At 27.1% G+C, this 27,600-nt stretch overlaps 3 protein-coding genes across 3 annotated transcripts in view; 2 read left to right on the forward strand and 1 right to left on the reverse strand.

Moving 5' to 3' along the window:
- The window catches only part of LOC113368293 (adenylate cyclase type 6-like), a 188,364-nt gene extending 186,951 nt beyond the window's left edge, over positions 1–1,413 (forward strand). The window contains 1 exon segment of the mRNA XM_026609839.1: positions 1,300–1,413. Coding sequence (XP_026465624.1) covers positions 1,300–1,307 — 8 coding nt within the window. The 3' untranslated portion in view covers positions 1,308–1,413.
- On the forward strand, positions 1,309–9,588 carry LOC113367619 (proton-coupled folate transporter; the record flags this gene model as incomplete). The annotated part of the gene is made up of 10 exons (XM_026609209.1): positions 1,309–1,518; positions 3,539–3,713; positions 3,781–3,969; positions 5,920–6,094; positions 6,217–6,326; positions 6,518–6,672; positions 6,973–7,057; positions 9,086–9,169; positions 9,227–9,383; positions 9,447–9,588. Coding segments are annotated over 10 exons (1,437 nt in total), but the record flags the coding sequence as incomplete, so codon positions are not given.
- Positions 9,589–13,243: 3,655 nt separating this feature from the next.
- Positions 13,244–25,791, reverse strand: LOC113368432 (esterase E4-like). The gene is made up of 10 exons (XM_026609979.1): positions 25,557–25,791; positions 23,732–23,875; positions 23,054–23,207; positions 22,122–22,307; positions 20,455–20,663; positions 20,155–20,329; positions 19,611–19,780; positions 16,929–17,091; positions 15,118–15,250; positions 13,244–13,532 (listed from the first exon to the last, which is right to left on the reverse strand). Exons 1-10 carry the CDS (start codon positions 25,770–25,772, stop codon positions 13,316–13,318), a joined length of 1,767 nt encoding a protein of 588 aa, XP_026465764.1. The 5' UTR covers positions 25,773–25,791; the 3' UTR covers positions 13,244–13,315.
- Positions 25,792–27,600: the final 1,809 nt, after the last annotated feature.

The following is a 27,600-nucleotide window of genomic DNA, read 5'->3' on the forward strand; positions in this document are numbered from 1 at the left end:
ACAGGTTGTTATGAAATTTACATGTAACAGCTTGTTCGAAAAACTTAAAAATCGATTTGTTTTTGTTTTAATTTGTGAAGTGAACATTTTTTCTGAAATGTTTCCGTTATTTTTGTTATGATTATATTTGCTTGATAATTCGTGCAAATTGTTTATTGGAAATTTTCTTTAATTGCTAACTAAACGGCAAATATAAAATTTCAAATTTACAAAAAATGTTTTCGAGAAAATATTGATGAAAGTTTAAATTTTAGTTCTTAGTTTAAATACAAACATACATTACCTCTCATACATACATCTCAAAATTTTAATATCAAACTTTTTCCAATATCTTGAGACGTCAAAAAAACTTAAACCTTGTAAACTAGAGACAAATTTTGCTCTACAAAATCTTTTATTTATTAAAATGCCTACAAAAACTTTTTATATAACAAACAACAAACTTCTTTTTAAGATTTTTCGGACCTATCATCAATAATATTTACACTCAATAATATTTACACATTATCAATATGAACCGAAACCTCAGTTAGAGCTAAATTTTTAGGCAATTAAGCAAAAATTCCAACAAATTTACAAGATTTTCAAACATTCTACAATATTTTCAGACAATTTCAAATATTTTCAGATAATTTACATTCTCAAGAAATTTAATATTTTCAGCATTTTCAACATTTTCAGACAACCTATGATATTTTCAGTCAATTTAAAATATTTTCTGACAACTTACGACATTTTCAGACAATTTAAACGATTTTCAGTCAATTTAAAATATTCACAGATAAACTAAAATATTTTCTGACTAAAACTTGCTCTATTTCTTTATTTCGTATTTTAAACAATTACTCAATATTATAATATTTTGTTAAATAAATATATATTTATAACAATTACGAAAATGTTTAAAATTTTAAAAAGTAGTCCTTTGACAAAAATTTTCTTCGCAAAGTAAGAAGTAGATTTGTGCTCCACTATGTATATAAGTACACGTCGACTACTTCATTTATTTTATTTAATAAAATAGTTTTTAATTAAGATTATAAAATCAAAACATATTATCTTATGTTACTATAAACAAATAGAAACATCAGATAAAAATTTTATCCGAGCCTTAAAATCAATACCAATTGACCCATGTTGATTTTACCAGATTTCTTAGAAATTTAAAAATAAAAAAAAAATAATTAACATTGTTTATTTTAGGTTTTTAATCAAATACAAGCAAAACAAGTTATAAGTTAAGGACTTAAGATTCATTTAAGATTTACTAATATATATATTTTTTTCTATTTTTTCCAGGATACTGAAAGTGTAGATGTGTCAACATCTCGATTAATCCGATGGTGGTCAAAAGTCACAGTCGAACCAACATTGTTCCTGTACAATTTGGCCTGTATGACAACATCTGTGGTCGAACAGGCATTTTTCGTCCACAAATCCTGCACAGTAAATCACAATTATAACGAAACTATATGCAGTCATTTGCCAGAGTACAAGAAAATCAACACCGAAGTCCAGGTGATAAAAGATAACTAATCAATTTAAGTAGTTTTTAGGTTTTAAAAACCGGTTATTTTGCGAAAATTATGGAATCCGAAAACCGGTCTTTTAGTGATTAAAGTCGGTTTTCACTGTATAAATGGAAAATGACAAATATAGCCAAATGTAAAAGATAGATGAAAGCGTTTTGATTCTTGAAATCATATCGGTCCAATAGCATTTGATATCTTATCACAGTCTGCAATGGTTCCCACAAAGGTTTTGTATATATTAATTTAGATTTTTATACCAGTGTAGATATATTAATTTAAATCAGTGTGACCTCTTCTTGAAGAAGTAACTTCCTCTACTCAAACTTAAAAAAAAGAGTTTTCAATCCTAGAAGCCACAAAATAAAAGAACAAAAAACTTAGAATTATTATATCAGTCTCTAAAAACAATTAAGCATAATTTGGTCGCAAGTATGAGAGTATTTTCTATTTCAGGAAATTTTGTGAGTAAACAGAGGACACGTCTAAGTAGCAATTCGATAGACGTTCTAAGTTTTTTTTAATTATATTGTCTGTCTTAAGGCAATTACGGCATTGTGCCTCAAGGCAAATTTCTGGTACTTCCCGTACCGCAATTCAAAATTCGAGTAATTAAAAATAATAAATAATAATCAATGAAAGTTGATCAATAATTTTAAACTTTCAATAGAATTTCAAACCATATTAAATCATTCATGTGCAAAAACATACCGTGTTGAAATAAGAACGTAACTTCTGAAATTTGTTAAATATTGAAGTATCGGCATTTTATTTTAAGTACAAGTAAAACACAACCATAAAATATATTTTTTATTCATTATACATTGTTATCTATATTTTTTATAATAGACACATATACACACGCACACCATACATATATATATATATATATATATATATATATATATATAGCTAGTATGTATATATATATATATATATATATATATATATATATAGCTAGTATATATATATATACTAGCTGACCCGGCAAACGTTGTTTTGCCTCTGCTCCAACAAACTCATACTAAAATGACAGTTCTTTATCTTGTCAATACAAGTAAAATGTTTTTTGAATAATTCAAATCGGACGCTCCGTTCTCTTGAAAACTGAGTTACCGTTTTTGGCACTTTTTACCCCATATCTTCGGAACGGCTAGACCTGCCTTCGCCAAAAACTAATCAGCACGTCTCCTTATCAATACAAATCGAATGTTTTCTGAATTATTAAAATCGCTTCATCGGTGTTCCCGAAATCGTCGACGAAAATTTGTATCCCAACACACACACACGCACACACACACACACATACATCCATTTTTTTAAGGTATGCCAAAATGTTCAGAAACCTCTGAAACGTAAAGATATATAAAAATTTTCATTTCCGATTTTTTTGCGATTACTACAACTTGCCCTACGGGAAGTTAAAAAACAATTAGAATGTTTAAAATTAATTTATTAAAATTGCTCAGAACAGACGATACCCGAGTTTAGCTTAATTGCTTTTACAACTAAAATTGATATTAACAAGTATGTATCAACATGTATCTTTTAATTTAATGAATATTTTTTATTTAAAAATATATTGTTTTTATTTATTCGAAAACTTTCCTTTCACTGTCATAAAAATTTTCATTCTTATATGTGAAAATGATGCATAAATAACGAATAATTATTTTCAAAGTTATTTAATCAAGATAAACTATTATTTTTTAGTTCTACTAATTAAAATTAAAATAATTTTGTTCACTATCTGTAAAAATGAATAATAAAACATAAACTTCTCCTTCGGGAAGTTAATAAATTCAGTCAAATACTGCTCTAAATTACACTAAATGTGCGTATAAATTACCGAATATTCAAGCAAAAATTTATTTTCTATATAAAATTCGAAAACCGGTTAAAACCGGTTTTTTAGTAAAATTAAAATTCGAAAACCGGTTTTCTGAAATGTCGGTTTTTGTATAAACCCTAGTAGTAAATGACACATATATTTGGTTTTTGGTTTGTAGTTGACTGTATCAGATTTTCACCAATGGAACAACATAGCTGGACATGTTGCTCCAATAATCCTGTCATTATTTTTGGGTGCCTGGAGCGATAAAAGAGGCAGAAAAATACCTTTGATCTTGGGACTTCTTGGAAAGTTGTACTACTCTGTAATGATTATTATTAATGCCACTCAAGGTAATTAGTAAATTCAAAACAACCTCACTTTACCATTTGAAAAGATTCATCTATCTATTTTTGTTAGATTCTTGGCCCCTGGAGTACGTGATTTACACAGCAACTTTGCCATCAGCTCTAACAGGAGGTGATGTGGCGATTTTTGGAGCAGCCTTCAGTTACATGTCTGACGTCACGACGTCCAGAGATCGAACTTTGAGGATTTCGATATTGGATGTTTGCTTTCTCAGCACTATGCCGACTGGTGTGGCTTTAGGTAATAAATTAGATAATAGATCTCGATCAATTATATCGACTTATTTCGAATGGCCATTGACGTATCAGTATTCGTGGCGTAACGCATTTCCGTCAAAAAAATGAAATTTTAATCATTCTTGATTAAAGGAGCGATTTTGCCTCATAAAAGAGCGTTGTCATGGCAACGCTATCTTATGCTTGTTTCTGAATAGAGAACTGTGAATTTGTCTAACTATTTGCTGTACGTATTTTACACATAAACAAGCAAATAAAAATATTATGATAACAGGATTTTCGAATTTATATATATATATATATATATACTAGCTGACCCGGCAAACGTTGTTTTGCTAAGTAAGGTATATTTTAAACAATTTCTAGAGAATCAAAAAAAATTAATACTTTAAGTGTATAAGGATGTGTTGTTTGAATGCTATATACAATGAGGTATTATAAAAACAATAAACCCCACTAGTTTGTCTAAATTTTGTCTGGAAGTTTTATACACTTTCTACAGAAAACATGGTATAATCCAATACAAGTCTTTTTTGGTCTTTCGACTTATTGATTACGTTTCAAGTTTTTCAGATTGTTTTTGGATTCTGATTTTTGTGTATAATTGTAAATAATACTACTGAGCTTATAAAAAATTTTCAAATTTCTGCGAGGATGGATAGAAAATAAATTAAGTATTTCTTTTTTGACCTGCTTTTTGAAAAGTTTCAAGTAATATTCCACGAATTAAAGGAATTTTAATAAAAAGTATATATGTAGAGCAGGGCGAGTCACAAAGGTCCAATATCACTTTGAGCAAATATTAATTATATTTTCAAAATCAAACCAATTATATCACAACAAATAACATATTTCAAACGAACAATTATCTGACTACGTTTAGTAAAACTGTCAGCTACTTCATCATTGTAGAAATGTGCTTTTTTGATGTCTTTCAAAAGTTTGTTATCTAGACTTTTTTACCCTAAAGGCGGGATAACTTGGAGCGGCCAGGTGGAAAACAGGTTTAATGTCTTATTTTAATTTTAAAGGTATTTTACAAAGTAATTACATTTTTAACTAATGCCAAAAAACTACCAACGGAAGAAAATACTTTTATTATGAATTTTCAAAGATTACCGTTTATCTCACGATAGCAAAGTCATGAGAATCAAGGTTATAGCTGGTTATACATCTTTTTCCCTCTACTTTCAAATATTGTTGTTAAACAATGCTTAACTTCACTGGTTTTTGACACATCGGTCGTGAACCTTTTTAACCCCGGACCTTCATATATTACTATCTATTCTTTGATAAATTCCGGGAAATTATAACTGGGAAAATGTTATTCGACAAAATATTCCTTTTACCGATACCAAATTTAGGTTCGGAATTGAAATAACATAAATAAATAATAATATAATCTAGAAAATGTTTTATAAATACCCATGAGTATATAATTATACAAATGAGATCTTTCAGAGCACCGTTTTTGAGAAAAATATGATTTGCAAAGAAGAGTGCTACAACGCAAAAAAATACATTTTCATATTAACATTTCAAAAAAGTTGATATTTTGAATTTCTAGTAACACTTGCGGCCCGTTTAATAACGTTTTTGTGTGTAAATAAAACTACAAACAAAACTACTTACTACAATTTAATCATAATTAAACAATATTCACCCAAATTATCCTATTATAAACGTAATTGAACATCATCTGTCAAAAACATTTGGCATTTGACGTATTAGCCACCGTCCATTGTTTCATTCAAATTACGCTTCTACAAAAATGTTCAAATTAAAAATGTGAAGTTTCTGCGCGATTTTGAAATAATATCTCACCTTTTCGGCAACCTACTGATCAGCACGAATTTTTCAAGACTAAGACTGGCCAAATCGGTTTAGCCGTTTTCGAGTTTTTGCGGATCATTTTATCGAGAGCTCCATTTTTATATATAACATTATTTTTCAGGTTCATATTTATTCAATGATGTAACCAACAGATCGTACTCGATAATGTTTGCAATAAATGCATCAATGTTAATGTTAACTTTGGTGTATTCTTTTTTGAAACTAAATTGGAGAACTACTTCATCACAAAGGCCACTTAGGGAAGCCAAAAATATCATCACCGACTTCTTTAACAAGTAAATATAGAAAACAATTGAAGTATAAATAAAAATAATACATTGCAATCTTTGATGACTCAAAGTGCTTAATTGTAAAAAATTGGAAGAAATTATTATGATAATTTATTTTATATTTTTAGGGAGCATGTAAAAGCTTCTGTAAGTACCTTGACCAAAAAGCGACCTCAACATAGAAGGCTTTATTTATGGCTGTTTATGGTCATAATGGCCTTATATACGTCACAAAGAGGTATGTAAAGATTTACATGTATTACTTATGTAACTTATTATTATTAACCCTTGCCATTGATTTAAAAACAATCTACTAGCAACTCGGTGCCGCATTCTAGCGTAAACTTATCTTAGTATTATTGTATATGCTATGCAATTGGTTTTATATAAATTTAAATGGTTAATTTATAAGTAAATTTTTATTTTCAGATGAAAAACCAATGACTTATCTTTATGTTAGCAAGATGTTCAATTGGGACGTTGCGACTTACAGTAATTTCAAAACTGTTCAATCGGCTTTGTATGTTATTTCGATGTTTGTTGGAATTCCTTTGATGAGCAAAGTTCTCGGTTGGAAAGATACTGTAAGTTAAACTAGAATTATATTTTTAATCAACCTAGAATATTATCAGTTAAATCAGAACCCATCCTTATCAATGCTTGAACCTTTTTAATTAAACTTTAGAATATTTTCAGCTAAACTACAACATTTTTACCTTAACTAGATTGTTTTTTACTAAAGTACTATATGTATATTAATTAAACTAAAATGTTTTTAATTAATCTAGATTGTTTTTGATTGAATTAAAATATTTTCAATTAACCAATTTAAGGTTTGTTATGAATAAATTTTCGACTAATATGAATTTATTAATATTTTTCAGATTATTATTATGATTGGAGCTACTGGACATGCAGTAGCAAGAATCACTTTTGCCATGGCAGAAATTGATAATTTGTTTTACTTAGGTAAGTGTTTTTAGGAAAAATATGAGTTTACAGAAAAATATGAGTTTACAGAAAATAAGGCAAGTTTTTTTTCTGTTTTTGTGTGGTTCAACTATTTTTTTTAGTTAAAAGGTTTTAATAAAAAATTACATAATATCGTGTGGTATAGGAGGTCTAGTAAAATATCACGTGTATTTATTTTTTACTTGAAATTTGTAAAAAATCCAAAAAATTTCAATAGAATTCCAAATTTTTTTAGGTATTTAAAAGCACGGCACGTTGTTAAGGGTTAATTTCAAATATCATCAAGGGTCCAAAATCCTTAAAAATCGATTACGTGATCAAACGTTCTTTAACTTAAAATATTTTCTGAAGGATTGATGGAAAATCACTAATTTTTTCTCTGCTTTCCTCGGCATCTTTTTTTGTTAATAAGCATAAATATTGGTGACCCAAAAGTTTTATTAACTTGTTGGAGGAGAAGTTAAGTTCTTGTTCTTGCCAATGATTTGTTTACTTCATATTCAAAAAGATTTTGAATTTTACCATTTTTTGGTCATTTATGCATACTTTTTTAAAGAAAAATTCCACTTTTAAAAATAAAGTCTATTGAAAATCGAAAATATGTCTATTATTATAAATAGTACGTATTAACCTAATCAAAAAAGCAAAATTATAAAGTCCTCAAAAAGTTCACCAATTTTTCAGTTTTTATTTTCTAATATTATTCAAAATCGGAAACATTTCAGAAAAGAAAAATATTTTTTTAATATTTGAACATTATGTATGTTATTTTTATAGGGGAATATGTTTTTGAGGTATTGGAACCAAAAAATGATGTTAAAAAATATTTCTTTATTCTGAAGTATTATTGAATCTGACAAATATAATAAAAAAAATCTAAAAGAACTGAACAAAATTGGAAATATTTCTGAAGACTTTGAAAAATTGACTCGGCTATATAGTTCTCACACTAAAATCATCGGTCATTTTTTTCTGAATTCTCTAATTTTATCTCTTAATATAAAATTAAAAATAAGTAGGCAATTGTCCTTAAGGCAAGTGCATAAATTCCCTTTCATGTGTAATTGTAAATAATAGATTTTATTAACAAGAATTTAGATTTAGCAACTTTTCCAATCGTGACAATAAAATTTTCAACCGTTTATTTCTAAAATAAGGTTTTGCTTAATCATGAATCATTTTTAATAATAAATAGTGATTTACAATTATGCTTAGTTGCTGCATGTTCTTATAATGTGAGAAACTATTACAGATTATTTAATTTTGTACACATTTGCCTCAGATGATATTTATATTTGACAAATGTAATGATGTATGATAATATTTATTTAACGAAAAAATGCCTAATTATTATTACGAGTATAATTGAAGGAATATTTAGTACACACTCATTGTAAGTTCTAAGAAAAGTCCTTTTATTCGAAACTGTAACGAATTTCATTAACAAAATTGCTACAATATTTTTGAAGCTAAATTGGCAATTCGAATTTTGTTTAAAACATATTTTATTTTATCTGGCAGTTAATAACGTCTTTTAATGGTTAATAAAGCATAATATTATATTCTTGGAATAAAATTAACACTTGGGCTTTTGTCTAACACAAAGATTTTCTTCTGGAAGTTATTTACATATATAATTTGTATATGAAAACTGTTTTTCATAATCTCTCATACCAGGCACCTCTGTCTGAGATATGAAAATAATGTATATATATATATATATATATATATATAAATAAATAAAAAATAAAAAATAAATTATTCACTAAATAAATATATTCTCATTTATATATCTTATTACATACTAGAAGTAAATAAAAAAGTATCGACCAGAAGTGTAAAGAAAAATTTGGCACTTGATTTGAAGTCAAAGACTTGAAAAAAATCCCCATGATCAATGTATCTTATTGGAGAAACTTTCCCAAAGGCCATAAAAAGCCAGCTCTGTAATTTAAATTTAAAGAATTAATTTATATTTTGCTCGACTCTTATTAAATATATGACAAAAAAAATCTCAAATTTTAGGTGCTGTTTTTGCAGCAATTGGTCCAGTAGTCGCCCCAGTACTAAGATCGATGACGTCAAAAGTTGTACCAATTTCAGAAAGGGGTAAAATTCTTTTCACCAATCAATTTTGGACGTACTCATATAAATCGTATTTTTTAGGAAAAGTCTTTTCCTGGTTATCTGTATTCGACAATGCAGTACCATTATTTTCCGGAGTACTTTACACTCAAGTGTACAATGCTTCGATAAACACTCACCCTGCTGCAATTTTTTGGCTTTCGATGAGCACACAAGTAGTAGTTTTTGTTCTAATATTGTAAGTATAAACATAATTTATTAATATACAATTCTTGTATTTATATTTTTTGTCTATTTTTAGGTGCGTGCATATAATTCTCGGAAATCGCTCTCTTCAAGTTGAAGAAGTAACAGCCCAAAAGGCTGATGAGACTTCGAACGCAAAGACTGATCAATAGGATAGAATAAAAATTTTATTTACTTTTAGGTAATTAATATTTTCAGATCATACTATTTTCTTCTATATCTATACTTTAAATTATTGCTGAATGTAATAAATAAAATATATTACTATGTACTTCTGTATCAATTTTATTGATGCATTTTTCTCTCCTCTCTAGGTGGTTTTAAAATTTATGCATTTTTCTCTACTTTCTAGGTGGTTTTAAATTTTAAAACTTTAGTTTTATTTTTTAGAGTATTTTTTTGGTTTTTAGTAATTTTTACTAAGTTTTGTATGTTTTTTTTACATTTTCTGGTTTCTTCTTTCTAATGGTGTTTCTGATAATCTATTTGGAATTTTTTTTCTGGATAATTTATTTACCAACTTTACTATTTTCACAAGGTGTCGTCGTCTATGGTTGCTAACGTCATAATAATTTTTCGTTCAGTTAGTTCCCGCATTTTGCATACGCACATAACAGGCGCGTCGACCCGGGCGCCAATGCACCGACCGGGTCGACAATTTTTGTGTTTGCGATTACGAAAGAATAAGGATAGTTTTGAGTTGCCAAACGTTTTATAGTGGATTTTATGTTTGTCAATCGTATTATAAAACTTTGTTTCATTTTTTTAGACTAACGCTTTGGTTTTTATTTATTTTTATCAAGTTTTATATATTTTTTCTTATTTTTCTTTACACTTCCTGGTTTCTTCTTTCTAATGGTATTTCTAAAAATCAGATTCAGATCTAAAACTGAGATTTGTTCTTTAGATGGTTTATTTACCAACTGTAGTTTTTATCTCTACAAGGTGGCGTTGTCGGTTTAAGGTTCCTTAGCGTCTTAACAATTTTTGGATACCTTGTTTAGTTATTTCTTTAATTTTGCAGGCTCATTTGTAAAAATTTACAAAAATCTAAAACATTAAGAAAACTTGATCGGAATGCATACTACACGAGTAGTTCCCAAAGATCTTATATCATATTTCTTATTATTAGGCGCGTCGACCCGGGCGCCAATGCACCGACCGGGTCGACAAGCTTTGTGTTTGCGATGGCGAAAGAATAATGACAGTTGCCGAAGGTTTTATTTTTTTTCCCTACAAATTATTTTTTTGGTGCATTATTTCCTCTCTTCTAGGTTGTTTTAAATTTTAAAACTTTATTTTTATTTTTTATGGAAATGCTTTGGTTTTTATTTATTTTCGTCAAATATTGTATATTTTTCTTCTTTTAGTTATTTCTTGAATTTCGCAGGCTCATTTGTAAAAATTCACAAAAAACTAAAACATGAAGAAAACTTAATCGGAATGCATACTGCACGGGTAGTTCCCGAAGATCTTATCTCATATTTCTTATTTTTATTACATAACAGGCGCGTCGACCCGGGCGCCAATGCTCCGACCGGGTCGACAAGCTTTCTAAAAATCAGATTCAGATCTAAAACTGAGATTCAGATCTAAAACTGAGATTTGTTCATTATATGGTTTATTTACCAACTTAAGTTTCTATTTATACAAGGTGTCATTGTCGGTCTATGATTGCAAATATCATAATAATTTTTGGATTTTTTGTTTAGTTATTTCTTGAATTTTGCAGGTTCATTTGTAAAAATTTATAAAAAACTAAAACATAAAGAACACTTAATCGGAATGCATACTACATGGGTAGTTCCCGAAGATCTTATCTCATATTTCGTATTATTAGGCGCGTCGACCCGGGCGCCAATGCTCCGACCGGGTCGACAAGCTTTGTATTTGCGATGGCGAAAGAATAATGACAGTTTTATGTTGCCGAAGGTTTTATACTTTTTTCCCTACAAATTATTTTTTTGGTGCATTATTTCCTCTCTTTTGGGTTGTTTGAATTTTTAAGACTTTATTTTTATTTTTTATGGAAATGCTTTGGTTTTTATTTATTTTTGTCAAATATTGTATATTTTTCTTCTTTGTTTTATATACTTTATAGTTTTTTTTCTTGATATGTTTCTGAATCTTTTTTTTTTGTTTTCTTCCTAATGGTGTTTCTAAGAATCTTTCTGGAATTTCTTTTGGCTTGAATAATATTCGATGCATTTTTCAATGGTTCATTTATTAACTTAAGTTCCTATTTATACAAGGTGTCGTTGTCGGTCTATGATAGCAAATATAGTAATAATTTTCGGGTACCTCGTTTAGTTTATTTCTTAAATTTCACAGGCATCACATAACAGGCGCGTCGTTTCGGGCGCCAATGCACCGACCGGGTCGACAATTTTTGTGTTTGCGATTACGAAAGAATTAGAATAATTTTGTTTTATCGAAGGTATTATTCTCGATTCCATTAGTATTTTGGGCTTTTTATCACATTTTTCTTATTTCATAAATATGTTTTTTTATTCAGATTTTGAACCAGAATCTTTAAGCGCCTTGATCTAATTTTACTGAAGCTTGATTCAATTATTTTTATGTAGAAACTTTTTTAAATAATTTGACTGATCTGATTCTTACTGGGTCAATATGATTTTTATATGAAAAAACTTTAAACAAACTTTATAGTCTGATTTCTTGATTTATTAATTTTTATAAGAAAAAGTTTTGATCTGATCTTAGTGCGTATGAATACTTATTAGATTTTTTCAAATGGCTTTCGAATTTTTAAATTTGGCGAGAAAACGTCAAATTTTAGCTCACGTATATACACATGTTATAATTTTGGTATCAAATAATTAGAATTATTTAAACCTAAAAAACAAATACAATTCGTAAAATCTTTTAGCCACTCGACTAATTGTAAGTAAAACTTCTTGATTAAAAAACTAACTCACTTAACAAAAATCTTTTTTCACATATATATTTTATTTTTATTTATATACATCCGTTACACTTTATCATTTATAATGCAATTTAGTTTACATAAAAACTTATTTAAAAATATTGTTTTATTAAGTATTTTAGATACATATAGCATTCAATACACCTACACCGTAATATTTCTTATTTTTCGTGTAAAAATATTTTTCTTTTTTTTATTTAATAATAATTATATGGAGATCAATTGCTATTAAATGCAATTCACGAAAATGATATGATTTATTGCGAAATTATAAAATATATAAAAAATAAATTATACAAGGCCCAATATTTTTAGTTGTCAAAATTTTATTAAAATCGATAAATATTTTTAATTTATGATTAGTATTTTTCAATTTATGGAATTGTTAGTCTTTTGTCTCATGATTTGAATTTGATTTTGATCATGTGGTTATATATTGTAACTAAAATCTAAAATTATTTTAACCGAATGTTTACAATCAACCAAATATTGGTTAATCTAAATCACAAAACTTGCACTTAGTGCAAGTTTACTTTATATTTAAAATTTTTAGAATTAATCTTAAAAATACTTTGCCTAATTTGTAATCAAATATTATTGAAACTTATGTTTTTAATATAATTATAACCGACTCAAAATTTTAACACCGATTTATAAGATAATTTGTATAGAATTCTAAATATTAGAGGTATAAATCTTGTGTATGTATGTATGACATCGAACTGCTCATAAATGGCTAGTTGAATTTTAATAAATCTTTTTGTGTTTGTTCAAGCGGATTCACGGAATGTTTTGAACCAAAAAAAATTAGTCTTCATGTTAGAATACACAAATTTCGACATATAACATTTCAGAACAATCAATTCACATACAAATTGTTTTTAAATTATGTGCTTGATGTGTAACCATTAAAATATTTTTTTTATCCATTAGCTTCCAATAATATTTGATTATTTCTAATATCACGCTTATTTTGATCACACTCCATATTTATTCTCCAACAAGGATAAAGAGTCCCAAAAATTCATTCGACTTGTATAAAATCCTGCAAGGACTTTTAAATCTATTAATCCTTTGCCACCTTTGTGTTTTGTGATGTCCAAATATGTTAAACGTTGTTTTCTGATCGAATTTAGGTTGTCTTTGCTCAAGGCTGGGCTCCAGGCTAGGGAAATGTTTGAAGGAGTTGGATTGCTAAAAAATAATAAAAAAATAAATAATAATAGTTATAGTTGTAAGTAGCATTTAGCGTAAAAAATCAACTCAATTTTGCAGACATCGCATCATAGTCGTGTCGACCCGGGCGCCAATGCAATCGGGTCGACCAATCTCGTGTTTTCGATGCTGAAGGAATGAGGAGTGTTTTGTGTTAATGGAATTTTTATGCTTGTGTTAATGAGGGTTGCAATGACGCTGTTGTATTTTCTAAATATTTTTTGTTTTTTGTAAAAAATTGTGGGTTTAATACAAATAGATTCGAATAGTTTCGATATAAGTTTCATTGTCGATTATTTTATTTTTTCTACAATATGTTTACAAACGTGACAGGTTATGTAATATCTGTGTACGATATAGGATTTATTGTAATTTAAAATGGGAGTCAAAGAGATTAAAATAAATTTACGTTTTCATGATAAAATTTATTGTTTTTGTACCTAAAGGTTTCATTAAAGATTTTATGTTAATCCAAGTACACAACAATGTTCTTCTACACTTTCCATTTTTTTTTTTAATTTGGGTATAAAATAATTTACAAATGTAATGATAGTAATAAATTCTGTAGGGTATGGAGTATTTTTCGGTAAAGTTTTAATACTGAGAGTTTTGCCAAATATTTTTAATAAATTTTACAAAATTTTATTTTACAAAAATAATGTTGTCCAATGGGTGTTCAGAATGAGGCTTTTGTGTTTATTTTTTATTTATTGTGTATATAAAGATGTACAAACTGATGATGCTAATAAATTCTATAGGGTGTGAAGTATTTTTTGGCAAAGTTTGAACGCTGAGGGTTTTTGTAAAATATTTTTAATAAATTTTACAAAATTTTATTTAACGAAAATAATGTTGTTCAAGGATGCAAGAAACTTTTGGGTCAAATTTTTATTTATTGTAATTTAAATTGCTAGGTAGTTTTAAAACAAATTGCACACATAAATTGTAGAAGGTTTAAAGTATTTGTTGTAAAAATTTAAACACTAAGGGTTTAGTACAGATTTTTTAAAAAATTAAATAACATTTTTAATGTATTTTGACAACTATGTTAATTTTACAGACTTACCCGTGTTTAGCAAAATTTGTGAATATGTTTAAAATCTTTTTTTTTAATTTGGTTATATAAAAAAGTACGAATCAATGATGCTAAAGAATTGCATAAGGTGTGACGTATTTGTTGTAAAAATTTGAACACTAAGGGTTTAGTACGAAATTTTAAAAAAATTAAATAAGATTATCAATAAATTCTAATGCCTATGTTAAATTCATAGACTTACCCATGTTTAGCAAAATTTGTGAATATGTTTAAAATATTTTTTTTTAAACTTGGTTATATAAAAATGTACGAACTAATGATGCTAATAAATTGTATAAGGAGTGAAGTATTTTTTTGGCAAAGTTTGAGCACTGAGGGTTTTTGTAAAATATTTTTAATAAATTTTACTAAATAATGTTGTCTAAGGGGCGTCGTGGATGCAAGAGACTTTTATGTTTAGTACAGAATTTTTAAATAATTAAATAAGATTAATGAATTTTGACAACTATGTTAATTTTATAATCTTACCCATGTTTAGCAAAATTTGTGAAAATATTGACCATAAGTTTGCTCATGACAATATCTGGATGAGATTCTGGCCAATCTGGAAATATTCCAGGCATTCGGAATACGTAGACAGTGTCATCGGAATGTGTTGCACCTAAGAAACAAATAGTTATAAATATGAATTAAATTTTTTACATTACCTATAACCTAACTTGGATACTAACTTATACGGTGAGCCAAAAAAAATTAAAATCGGTTTAGTAGTTCAGGAGTACATAGCGGACAAACATCGTGACAGGTGCTTAATAGATAGATATCCATATCTATTATATTTATACTTCTACTATTTTTTGTTACTAAATGTTTAGATATTAAAATGAGTTGGGTAAAATTATCCCATACTGAATAATGAACAATTTTTAGTAATTAATGACGATGTTGGTCAAATTGTTATAATTGTTAAATATTTCGAAAAAGGTTGTTAGGGTAATATAAGTTCTAACCACTGGCATGGTTTCACTGTAAATTTGTGTCAACAATACTATTTCATCTTATCTTTTTATCTTAACAATTTTTTAATGCAAAAAATTCCTTTTACATAAAAACTCGTCTCATAAACCACGCACGCGTCTGATATAATAATTTTCAATTCCGCATACAAACAAATACGACAGGCGCCGATGTAAAAAAATATAGTTGCAATCTCTTACAAATGTTGATAATTATGTTAATCACTTTTAAATATAACTAAATTAACGAGATAAAAATAAATATACATTATTCATTTGAATAAAAACATTGATCGACGGTCAATCGAGATATGCAAATTGGGAACGTGTGGCAGCAGAAATAACTAGTTTGAATAAAATAAATATTAATTGGCGACAAATTATGTGAAATTAATCGTAATACATAAAAAATTATTATTTTTGTATAATTTTCATATTTTTATACTTTGCGATATATTATTCTATGTCACCTTCAGTGGAATGCAAATTCCTTTCAATTTACAGTACACTAAATAAATGCATTTACTTGCACTAAGATTTTTTTTATAATCTCTTAATTATCATAAATACACGTTTACATAGTATTAAGTAAACATAATTAGCATTAATCAGAAGTCATTTAATTATCAATTATATTGCAAATAGTGTGGTTATTAGGTAACATATTATTTTTGCAGTCAACAATAATACTTGATAAGATTACTTTTTATGTTAATTGAAATCATATAAAAGCAATTATTCTTTTGTGCATTTATAAGGTTCAGAAGTCATTTTATATTCATAAGTGGATATAGATGTATTTTTGTTGTTGATGGCTATGATACTGGTTTTAAGGCAATTTAAAATAAACTTTAAGCACACGATTTTAATATTTATTTTCCGGAGGAAGAGATGTTTTGCCAAAAAATCCGATTTGATAATTTTTTTTTTCATTTAACGTTGTAAGCAATTCCAAATGTAAATAACATTCTGAAACGATTTTGCTATTATAATATGTAACAAATCCTGAACCGATTTAAAAAAATTTAAAACTGAAAAATTGTTGGTAGTCGTGCAGGTTAATTTTTTGGTTATGATCGGCAGGAACGTTTCTTCGTAATTATTTATTATAATTTGTTCCTGACGATTTTGATGACTTGTTATAATTTGACATGTGGACTAAAAATAAGAATTCAAGAGATTTTGTGGTCGTGTCAAATTTCCAAATTTTATCGGGACAATTGTAAAAGTTGCTAAATCTCAATTTCGGTTGATTTTTCTTCCATCATTAAAAGTAGTTAATTATAATATTATAATTAATTATATGTGTTATTTATTTCTTACCTTTAATTTCAGTGGTGTGTGCATAAATTGGAGCAAAACTGAACAATCCTTCGTAGTCAAAATTGTACAAATAAATTGGAGGAGGACTGCTCTTTGCTCCTGCATAAGAATGCATTCTTATGGCCTTCGATGTACTGTGGAAGAAAGCTCTGTCCGAAATTAACTGTAAGTAAAAAATAATTATATATATATATATATATATATATATATATATATATATATTAATTTTCTTTTTGTGGGAAGAAAATTTACCAGTTATTAATAAAATTTCTACCATGAACGTTTATTTAAATTTTCCTAAGGTGATGCATAAGCTTATTTTTTTTATTTAAAATGTTTAATTTTATTTTGTAAAAGATTTGTTTACCTCTAACACTCTTTTTATTTCTTTTTTGAAGGAATTTTCTTTATATTTTCAATTAGACACATATTCAAAATAAACAATATTGAATGAATACACATTTGAATATATACGATTTCAATATATACGATTTCAATATATACGATTTCAATATATACATTTCAATATATATGAATGTTTATGTAAATACAAAGTTATTTAATTAAAAAAAAATCATTTTTTTCAAATGTTTGATAGTTCAAAAAATATTTTTTTAAAATTTTTTTTAAATATTCAAATTTTGTAAAGGTTTTCAAAATTTTCGAAAATGTTCCAAAATATTCCAAATTTTCTTACTAATTTAAATAAATTTTTTTTTACTAAGTTTTTGGAAATTATAAATTTCGTTAAGGAAAATTTTAGCAATTTGCCTTAAGGCACCATGCCATGCACCACTAGCTTTTTCAACTTCCCGTAGGGTAAGTTATTGCAATGGGCCGAAAATTGAAATTGAAAATTTTTACATTTTTCGACGTTTTCTGAACATTTTGGCATACCTCAGAAAAAATTGATGACATACACACACAGTGTATGTATGTGTGGAGACAATTTTTTGTCGACGATTTCGGGCGCATGAATGAACCGATTTGAATGATCCAAAAAATATTCTGCTAGTGTTGGTAAATTAATTGTTTTTAGGGATAAAAATTATTTAAATTTTGTTTGGAATTTTTTTTTGTATATCAAAAATAATTCAGATTTTAATTTTAATTCTGACTAAAGTTCTGAAGTTCACTTATATACTTGAAATAAATAATTTTATTTATGTAATTTAGCTCATATAATTGTTATAAATATTAGACAATATTACAGTATTTACAATAATCTATTTGAAAACATTTGTTATTCCTCGATCATTTCGTTACGGTACGAGAAGTTCCAGCAAGTTGCCTTAAGGCACAATAATACACTTTAGTACATTTTCTGTAAAATTCAGTTTTCAGGGCAATACATCAATTAAACAAATTTGTATGACTTTAAAACATTTTTATTTTTTCCATACGTTTCGACACATAGTATCATATCACTTCTTATATATTAGTTTTAATCAATAATTTTTATCTGTGCCTTCAAAACAGAGTCCACTGAAGATGACACAAAACTATGTGTCGAAACGTATGGAAACTAGCTGTAAGTGGAATTCTGTCTTAAGGCAATTAAGGCATCGTGCCTTAAGGCAAATTGCTGGAACTTCCCGTACCAAAAATTATAATTTTTTTAAAAACCATTATAATTTTTTTAAAAACAATTAACATTTTTGAAAAAAAATTACTTTGAAAGAATAAGATTTTTGAGAAACTATAAATCGGACAAAAAATAACTTTTTTTGAAAAAAAAAATTTTTTTTTTAAAAAACATTTTTTTTTAATTTTTTTTTTTTGAAAAAAAATTTTTTTTCTTTATTTTGACATATTGTAGAAGATCTGAACTTTTTTTCAAAGCAAACGTACTGCTTTAACTGCATAGGGACAAAATATAAAGCGCGTAAGCGCCGCGTCGCTGTCTAGCGCATAAGCATTGGTACGGAACCCATAGAAATGTTAACAAAATGTATACTTATTGTTAAAATCTCTATAAAATGTCTGATAATTTGATGTGCGTATGTCTAATGATCATTTTTGACCGCCAAATGGCTCATTTTTTTACTTTTTTCTCCATATCTCCGAAACCGCTAGACCTACCTTTATGAAAATTTTATCGATTCTTCATCTTGTCAATACAAGTGAAATGTTTTTTGAATTATTCAAATCGGACGCTCCGTTCTCTTAAAAACTGAGTTACCGTTTTCGGCACTTTTTGCCCCGTATCTTCGGAACGGCTAGACCTGCCTTTGCCAAAAACTAATCAGCACGTCTCCTTATCAATACGAATCGAATGTTTTTTGAATTATTCAAATCGGTTGATCCGTGTTCCCGAAATCGTCGACGAAAATTTGTATCCGCACATACATACACACACGCACATACATACATACATACACACACACACACACACACACACACACACATACATCCATTTTTTCTAAGGTATGCCAAAATGTTCAGAAACCTTTGAAACGTAAAGATATATAAAAAATTTCATTTTCGATTTTTTTGCGATTACTATAACTTGCCCTACGGGAAGTTAAAAATAAAAATGTTTCAAAGTCATACAAATTTTTTAATTGATGTATTGCCCTGAAAACTGAATATCACATATTTCAACATCAAAATTATATAAAAAATTTAATATATATATATATATATATATATATACATTAATTATTTGTGCATTTTACTTACATTTATGAATTCTTGCAAAGTATCTTCATTAACTTGTCCACTACTTCCAAAGTAAAATTCTTTGATATCTTTCCACGCTGGTTTGTCTTCTCTCAATTCCAAAATAAATGGACCCAAGACATCGATTCTTTTGTTAAAATCATCCATCAGAGTTTTGTTTGTGTAGATATCTAAAAAAAAGGAAAAATCCTTTGAAAACCAAAATTTTAAAATTTAAACTGTCGTATGTCATAAATTTGTGGATAATATGAAATTATTCAAAAATTATTTCATACTTACAATATATTTAATAATATGATATAATAATATTTCATTGTTTGTTGATTAGTGAATGACACTTTTGTTAAACATAAATAAAGAAGAATATATGACAAAATAATTAATATTCATCGAATGCACTTTACTAGTACGTCTTGATTTTACACATTACTATTTTGAATTACCATAACAACTTTGTCACTTTTGAAGCAGTTCTAATCATTTTAGACATAAATAAAAGAACAAGTTGAAAATACATAATTTAGAAAATTTTTAAACTAATTACCTCCTGCTCGTACAATTCCTTCATGAGTAGCAACTCCCATCATCATGGGAACAACATTGGCACCAGCTGCCCTGGTTAATTCCAAGGGAGTATCTGTTATAAAAGGGTTGGGGTTACCTGGTGTCAATTTTTCTACCACTGGTCTGTAGGTTGTTAGAGGATCTACAGCCCAAACCTAAAAAAAATAGAACCAGAAGATATTAGAACTACTATTGCAAAAATACTCTATTACTTTGTATCCTTTTATGAATTTTTTGAGGCAAGATTGTGGTGAGTTATCCTATGATATTTTTTTCTTACCCTGAGTTTGGTTTCGGCTTCAGTAATATCTGCTGCATCCTGTGACCTCAAAAAGTCTACCAATTCCTGGTTAGTCCATTTATCGATGTCTTCTTTTTTGGCACCAAGATAAAAAGCGTGTTTACGTGTTCTGTCTAATTCGTCCCCGAATGGTGTTGCCCAAGGGCCCAGAGACACGCCACTCATGCAAATTATACGATGGAATAAACCTTTAAAAAAATAAAATAAAATAAAAAAAATACATAAAAATCTTGAAGATTCATCAACATTATCACAAAAATGAGTATAGAATAGTGTTTTTCTAACGATGCTATTTTAAAGTAGAGGGCAAAATATGTGAAACCTCACTACCACGCCAAACGTAATTTTTTAACAAAAGTATTTTTTTTTCTTTCCAAAGTTTCAAAAATATTTTTCCTTCCAAAGTTAAAATACGATACGGAAAGTTCTAGCAATTTGCCTTAAGGCACACTGCCATGCACCACTAGTTTTTTTTAACACTTATAAATTCTTGCAAAGTATCTCATTTGGTTATGAGCACTGTTGTTTAGTTTAAGATAGTTGAATATAATAAATTCTAACTAATATAATAAATAAATATAATAAATTCTAATAAATATAAACAGGACTCTATCAGAATATATACGACCATGATGTCAATTTTTTACCGAACGTATTTTTTTATTCTTAATAGTTTTTTTTAACATTTTTTGTCTAATACTATTTTAAAGTAGAGGGCAAAAAATGTGTAACCAAACATCGTCTAAAACAGGACGCTATCAAAAGATATACGACCACATTGTCAATTTTTACCAAAAATATTTATATCCATTAGTTTTTTTAATATTTTGAGCACTGTTATTTAGTTTTCGATACCTGAATATAATTTTCAAGACCACGTCAGTAAATTGTTTCATAAGAAAAAAAAAGTTTTATGACAAAAGTATAGTTATTTTGACACTAGATACAACAGTTCTTTTTTAACAATTTTTAACGAATACTATTTTAAAGTACAGGGCAAAAGATGGGTAACCATCTTTGCTTTGAATTGGTCGACGTAATTATCACGAGAAAAATGGCAACATTGTAAATTTGTTAATGGAAGTATTTTTTGGTTATTAGTTTTTTTTTTTTTATTTTGAGCACTGTTAACACAAACAAAGCGGATGGTTTACCAACTCGTGAACAGGCAACGTATAACTGCGCATGTGAAAAGCAATGATTTTCTAAATAATTTATTTGAAATTTATCCTGCAAACACTTAAGCGACTTGTTATTGCGAACGCAAGGCGAACTGGAAATTGCAATCGTTTGAAGTCAAACGGAAGACGAGTCGGAATCATTGGTATGTCACCAAATCGCCAGCAATTTTTCAATGAATGGTGAAATTCAGTGCGTGTACATCATTATTCTTTGCGGCAAGAATTGCTCGTTGATTTAACCAAGCTTAATTTTTAATTACGGTGCGTGAAGTTCCGGCAATTTGCATTAAGGCACGATGCCATACAACACTGATGTTCTTAGCTATAAACCTTGCGGAGCCGAGACCTTTCCAACGAATGCAGAATTGTCGAAATCGGTTCGTGCGTTCTGGAGTTATATCGTCAGGAAGGAAAACTCGACTTATTTTTATATATATAATATGTAGATAATATTTCCTTTATTACCTTTTGATGATGGTGTCACAGCATGCAAATGTGCAGCACCAGCCCCTGCACTTTGTCCAAAAAGTGTGACATTATCAGGATCGCCCCCAAAACTGGCAATATTTTCCTTAACCCATTTCAGTGCGAATTGTTGGTCTTTCAGACCCCAATTTCCTGGTGCTTCATCGGAACCGGTCGACAAAAAACCTGAAAATTAATTGTTTATATGTTTTTTTCATCATTAAGTACACAAATCGTAATGGGTTTCAACTGATGTATTTTTTTTATTAATTTTACGATTCATTAAACCTGTTTTATTACATCGTGGTTGTAAGTTACAACTTACAACTTGTAACCTTGGGCAATTGAATTGCAAGATAATAAATGTTAATGAGATGACCAATCAATTAACTATCTTTGTAAATGATAATTAAAAATCATTTGTGCCAGAAACTGTTTTTTACTGTAACCAATTTTGGATGTACTTATCTACATTTTTTGTTGATCGATTAAAAGGAGATAACAAAATGCATTATAAGTAATACAGTTGTTGCTGTAAATTGTATTTTTATTAGCTCTTTGTTTTATTTTTAAACATATTTAATTTTGACTGCTGCTTGCAAAACACTTTTTAAAATTCAAAGGAAATCTAGCTAAAAATATTTGAGGATTATTTTTTTTTTGCATAGTTTTATTGCCAATCAAAATAATATACATTTTTACGACAATATGCTGGGTGTAAATGCATTTAAGAGATATCTCTTTTTTTAAATTTTTTTTGACATTTTATTTAGGATCGTATGGCCATTTTTTTTAAATTTTCGAGTGGGATATTGATGAAATTTTAAAAATAATATTAGCTGTCCCTTTTTATTAAATGGAAAATAAGGATTTTTTTTGAGACTTGATCTTGCAACTTTGAGTACTGTAACTATTCAGCTTTTTTATTTTACCTAAAGCTCCAAGACGATAATTAAGGGTCACCAATATCACTCCACCGTCTAATAAATATTCTGGGCCATAAAGATCAGAACTTGATGATCCAGTAAACCATCCTCCACCGTGTAAAAATACCATCACTGGTATCGGAGAAGATTTTCTATGAATCTGAAATATATATAAAAAATATATATAAAATAAAAAAATTGACGAAGAAATCGTGATCTTTTATCCCTATCCCTATTTATAAAGTTTTGTAAAACTCAATGTTATTGTAATAATATTTTTGTGCGATAAAATCAAATATTTTAGCTCGCAGATTGCAAGAAGCAATTTTTATAGATCATCAGACATCTGTGTCATAAAGTATTTGGAAGTTACGACCATAACTAAACAAGTAAAAATGGTTACGATTTTTCTAAAAAAGAAAATACTGGAACAAAAAGTTTTTGTTCAATGAATCTTTCATAGAATAAACCATGTATTTATAATTTCATAGATCTCCAATATATTATACTAGATCAATTCATACATCTCTAAATCATCACATCATAGATCTCTCATATATTTAACTAGGAATATTCTTGGTTTTGTATTTTCGTTCTGCTTTAAAATTTCTGTCATCTAAGTCTATTATTATTTATTAGTAATGAAATTCTATTACAAATAGATAAAAATTATTTTTTACTTACCTCTGGGGTATAAACATTCAAGTATAAACAGTCTTCTTGTCCTTCGACTTTTGGATTTGGTAGAAAATAATTTTTTTGTACACATTGTGGTGGATTTTCTGTTGCATTTAATGTAGATGTCCACGGATTTGCTGGTGCAGGCGGCTAAAAAATAAAAAAAAAACTAATAAATACATATATTAATAAACATAAAATTTTATACTATCAACACTATAAATAGAATTCCTTGATTTGTATAAATATTTGTTATAAGATTTTATCAATTATATCATTGATCACATATTTTTTTTGCTATATCTGATGCTCTAAATATTTGAGTTTATTTAGATTTTTATCTAAAGAATTTGTGAATGACGCAAATTGTTTTTACATCAAAAGAAATTTACATGTTAATCTGTATTCTTTATCGCGTAACATCAAAAATTTTAATATTCAAAGTAAAATAAATATTTTTTACAGAGTACTTCCATTCGTAACTTGATTATCCAAATTTTTACCAATAGTAATTCTTCAAATTAATCGAATTACTTTTTAACAAAGTTTCATAATTTGTTTAAAATTTAATAATAATATTATTAATTTTATTATTCAAAGTAAAATAAATATTTTTACAAAGTACTTCCATTCGTAACTTGATTATCAACATTTTTACCAATATTAATTCTTCAAATAAATCAAATTATTTTTAACAAAGTTTCATAATTTGTTTAAAATTTAATAATAATATTATTAATTTTATTATTCAAAGTAAAATAATTATTTTTACAAAGTACTTCCATCCGTAACTTGATTATCAACATCTTTACCAATATTAATTCTTTGAGTAAATCATAATATTTTTGAACAAAGTTTCACTATTTTATTAAGATTTAATATTCTTAATATTAATTGTAAATAGAAAGTAGGTATATCATTATACTAGAAATTGTCCTTGTAACTACTAAAGTTGTCTTTTATGATAAGCATATTATTGAAAATCCATATTTATTGAATTAAACGATATTAATTTTTATGAGTTTATTTTAAAATATCAATTTATATTATCGATAACAATTCCTTAAAGTAATGGTTGGAAATGTGCAGCAAAAATATACTTCAAAAAACTAAAATTATAAAGGATATTCGTTATTTCTAAAAATATTTTTAAAAAACAATATTAGCAAGGTATATTTTATTAACTTAATTTTTAATCGTTTATTGCTGACTCTATAATATATGTATCGTCTGATTTTATAATAGTTTGATATTTATCTGTATATTTCTCAATATCATCAGGTGGTCTGTTTATTTCTCAACTAAAGTTCAAAAACTTCAAGAAAATTTTAAGGATTCAAGATTACTAGTTTATATATTAATTATATATACTAGATTAATTTACTAATACGACAAAATAAAAATATTAGGACATCAATAAATTTGGTAAAAAATAATTTAGTATAGATATTATTCATGCAATGATTATTATATGCAACATGTTAAGTTGAGTAAGTTCACTATATGTTCCGATTTGTCCAGAAATCAGAATTTTTGTTCAGGATTGTCTATCATTGTTTAAAAGTATAGTTTAAAATTTATTCTTAGCTGATAATTCATAAACAAATTACAATTACCGACTAAAAATCTGAAAATGATAAGTATATGATTATTTGAAATTTTACGTTAAGAGAGAAAATTGTCAAATGCAACAATTAAAATAATTCTAATATATGTACATTTATATATATATATATATATATATATATATATATATATTTATATATATAGATAATATGCATATATATATATATATCCTTCTTATAACAATTATATCTAATTATTATTTTACCTTAAACCGTAGGTCCCCGACTGGTGGTTGGGCATAAGGAATACTCCTAAAACTGCGAATTTTTTTGCCACTTCTTGAGGTCATGTAGGACCCTTGAACAGGGCCGTATTGGGTTCGAACCAAAGGCCCAGAAGTGTTCTGTGTAGAGGCTCCAGAACTACAAATTACACTTAAAATCCCGAAGGCCACAGATAACTTTAATGCAGAAGTATTCATCTAGAGGAAAAAATAGGAGGCAAAGGTTAGTGAAAATTTTAATTTGTGTTTGGTGTTGGGATAAACGTAATAATTAATTATTATTTAAAAATTTAGCTAAAATTAAAAGTTATATCTAATTCAAAATTCCTTCGACTTTTTTATCAGTAATATCGACATAGATTTTCGATTCAAAATCGTCCAAATCTAATTGAATTTGTTAGTGATAGTTTACTTGATAGTTTAATATAATTGTTGGATATTTACTTGATATTCTACTAAGAGCTTTGGAATCACTTGGTTAGAAAATCATTCTTTTTTTCATGTAAACAGCTTTTTACAGTCGGCCTTAGATTGAATAATAAAGCTAAACTTTTTCATTTCTTCCAAAATCTACTGTTACTAAGATAATACTTATATGATATTCTATATGTATATACACTCAGTTTATTTTTCTTCATAAAAGTACTATTAATTCCTAATCATTTTGTTGTCTCGAATAAATTATTGAAAGTCAAAATCAATTAGTAATTTATATACATTATTTATGAAAGTATATATTTTAATACTAAATTCCAGAATTTCATGCAAACTTTTGTCATCTAATTAAAACTGATTGGTTGAAGTTCACATTTAAATTTTGCATCAAATTGGTGACCAAATTGAAATTTAGTAAATCCATAAATAAGAATTTGAAAAAAAATTAGTACATTAAACATTAAGCATATAGGGATTACAGTTTCGAGAACAAAATGTCATATAATTCATCTAAAAATTGTACAGAAATAAGTACATATATATATATATATATATATATATATATATATATATATAATTTTTTTACCATCATTCGCTAATTATGAAGCAAAATCTGCATATAAATTTATGCAAAGTCAGAAAAAAACGAGTTATAAAATCGCTTCAAATTAATTTTAATTATGATACAATGTATCAAAATCCGGTTTATGTGAATTAAAATAAAACCGGACATACGGAAGAAATACAAAGTCCGGTATATATAAAAAAATATATATAAAAAAGTCGTTCCCTTGCAAATCGGAATTGCTTCCTCGTAAAATCTTGATACAAGGTTGGATTTATTTTATATGATACTGTTATATTTTGAATATTATTGATTTTTATATTTTTGAACAGTCAGAAATATTCTTGGTGTTCTGTAAGCTGTTGTTAGTAATTTTTTGATAAAATACATATGACAACCCAGTGGTTGTCTATTTTCTAATTGTGATAAAAATAATATTAGGTATTTCTAATATTGATGCTGTAGTAGCAGAAATGATTTTAAGAGCTATTTTTACTTCGAAACACATTTAAGAATAATATTCGATATTTCTCATATTGATGATGTAGTAGCAGAAATGATTTTAAGAGCTATTTTTACTTCGAACACACATTTATATCATATTTTTATGTGATTATATTAATACTACTTGATATCAATCTGTCTTGGTACAATTGGTTATATGACTAAAGCTTTTAAGACTGAACCACGAACAACCTCGATCATTTTGATGGTAAAAATTATTTTTTTGCATTATAATTTTTTATATATTTAATTTCTTATATAGGATTTCATAAATATAGAGTTAGACTCTGATATGAAAAATATGCAATTATTTATATAAAAATACTAATTTTATAATTTTTTTGAATACTATTTTAATAACTATTATTATTTTTACATTTATTATTTAGCTGTTGCTTTATTTTTTAAATATTAACTTATTTCGTTTATACAAACGATGTAATTCAGGACTTAGAAATTTTATCAAAGTCGTTTACAAAATTTCATTGCGAATTAAGAGCTATTTGTGTAGAGACTTTTTTC

This window comes from Ctenocephalides felis, unplaced genomic scaffold (assembly GCF_003426905.1).
Source record: "Ctenocephalides felis isolate EL2017-DRISC unplaced genomic scaffold, ASM342690v1 CF-g0.4_SCAFFOLD_01170, whole genome shotgun sequence".
In the NCBI taxonomy this organism is placed as follows: domain Eukaryota; kingdom Metazoa; phylum Arthropoda; class Insecta; order Siphonaptera; family Pulicidae; genus Ctenocephalides; species Ctenocephalides felis.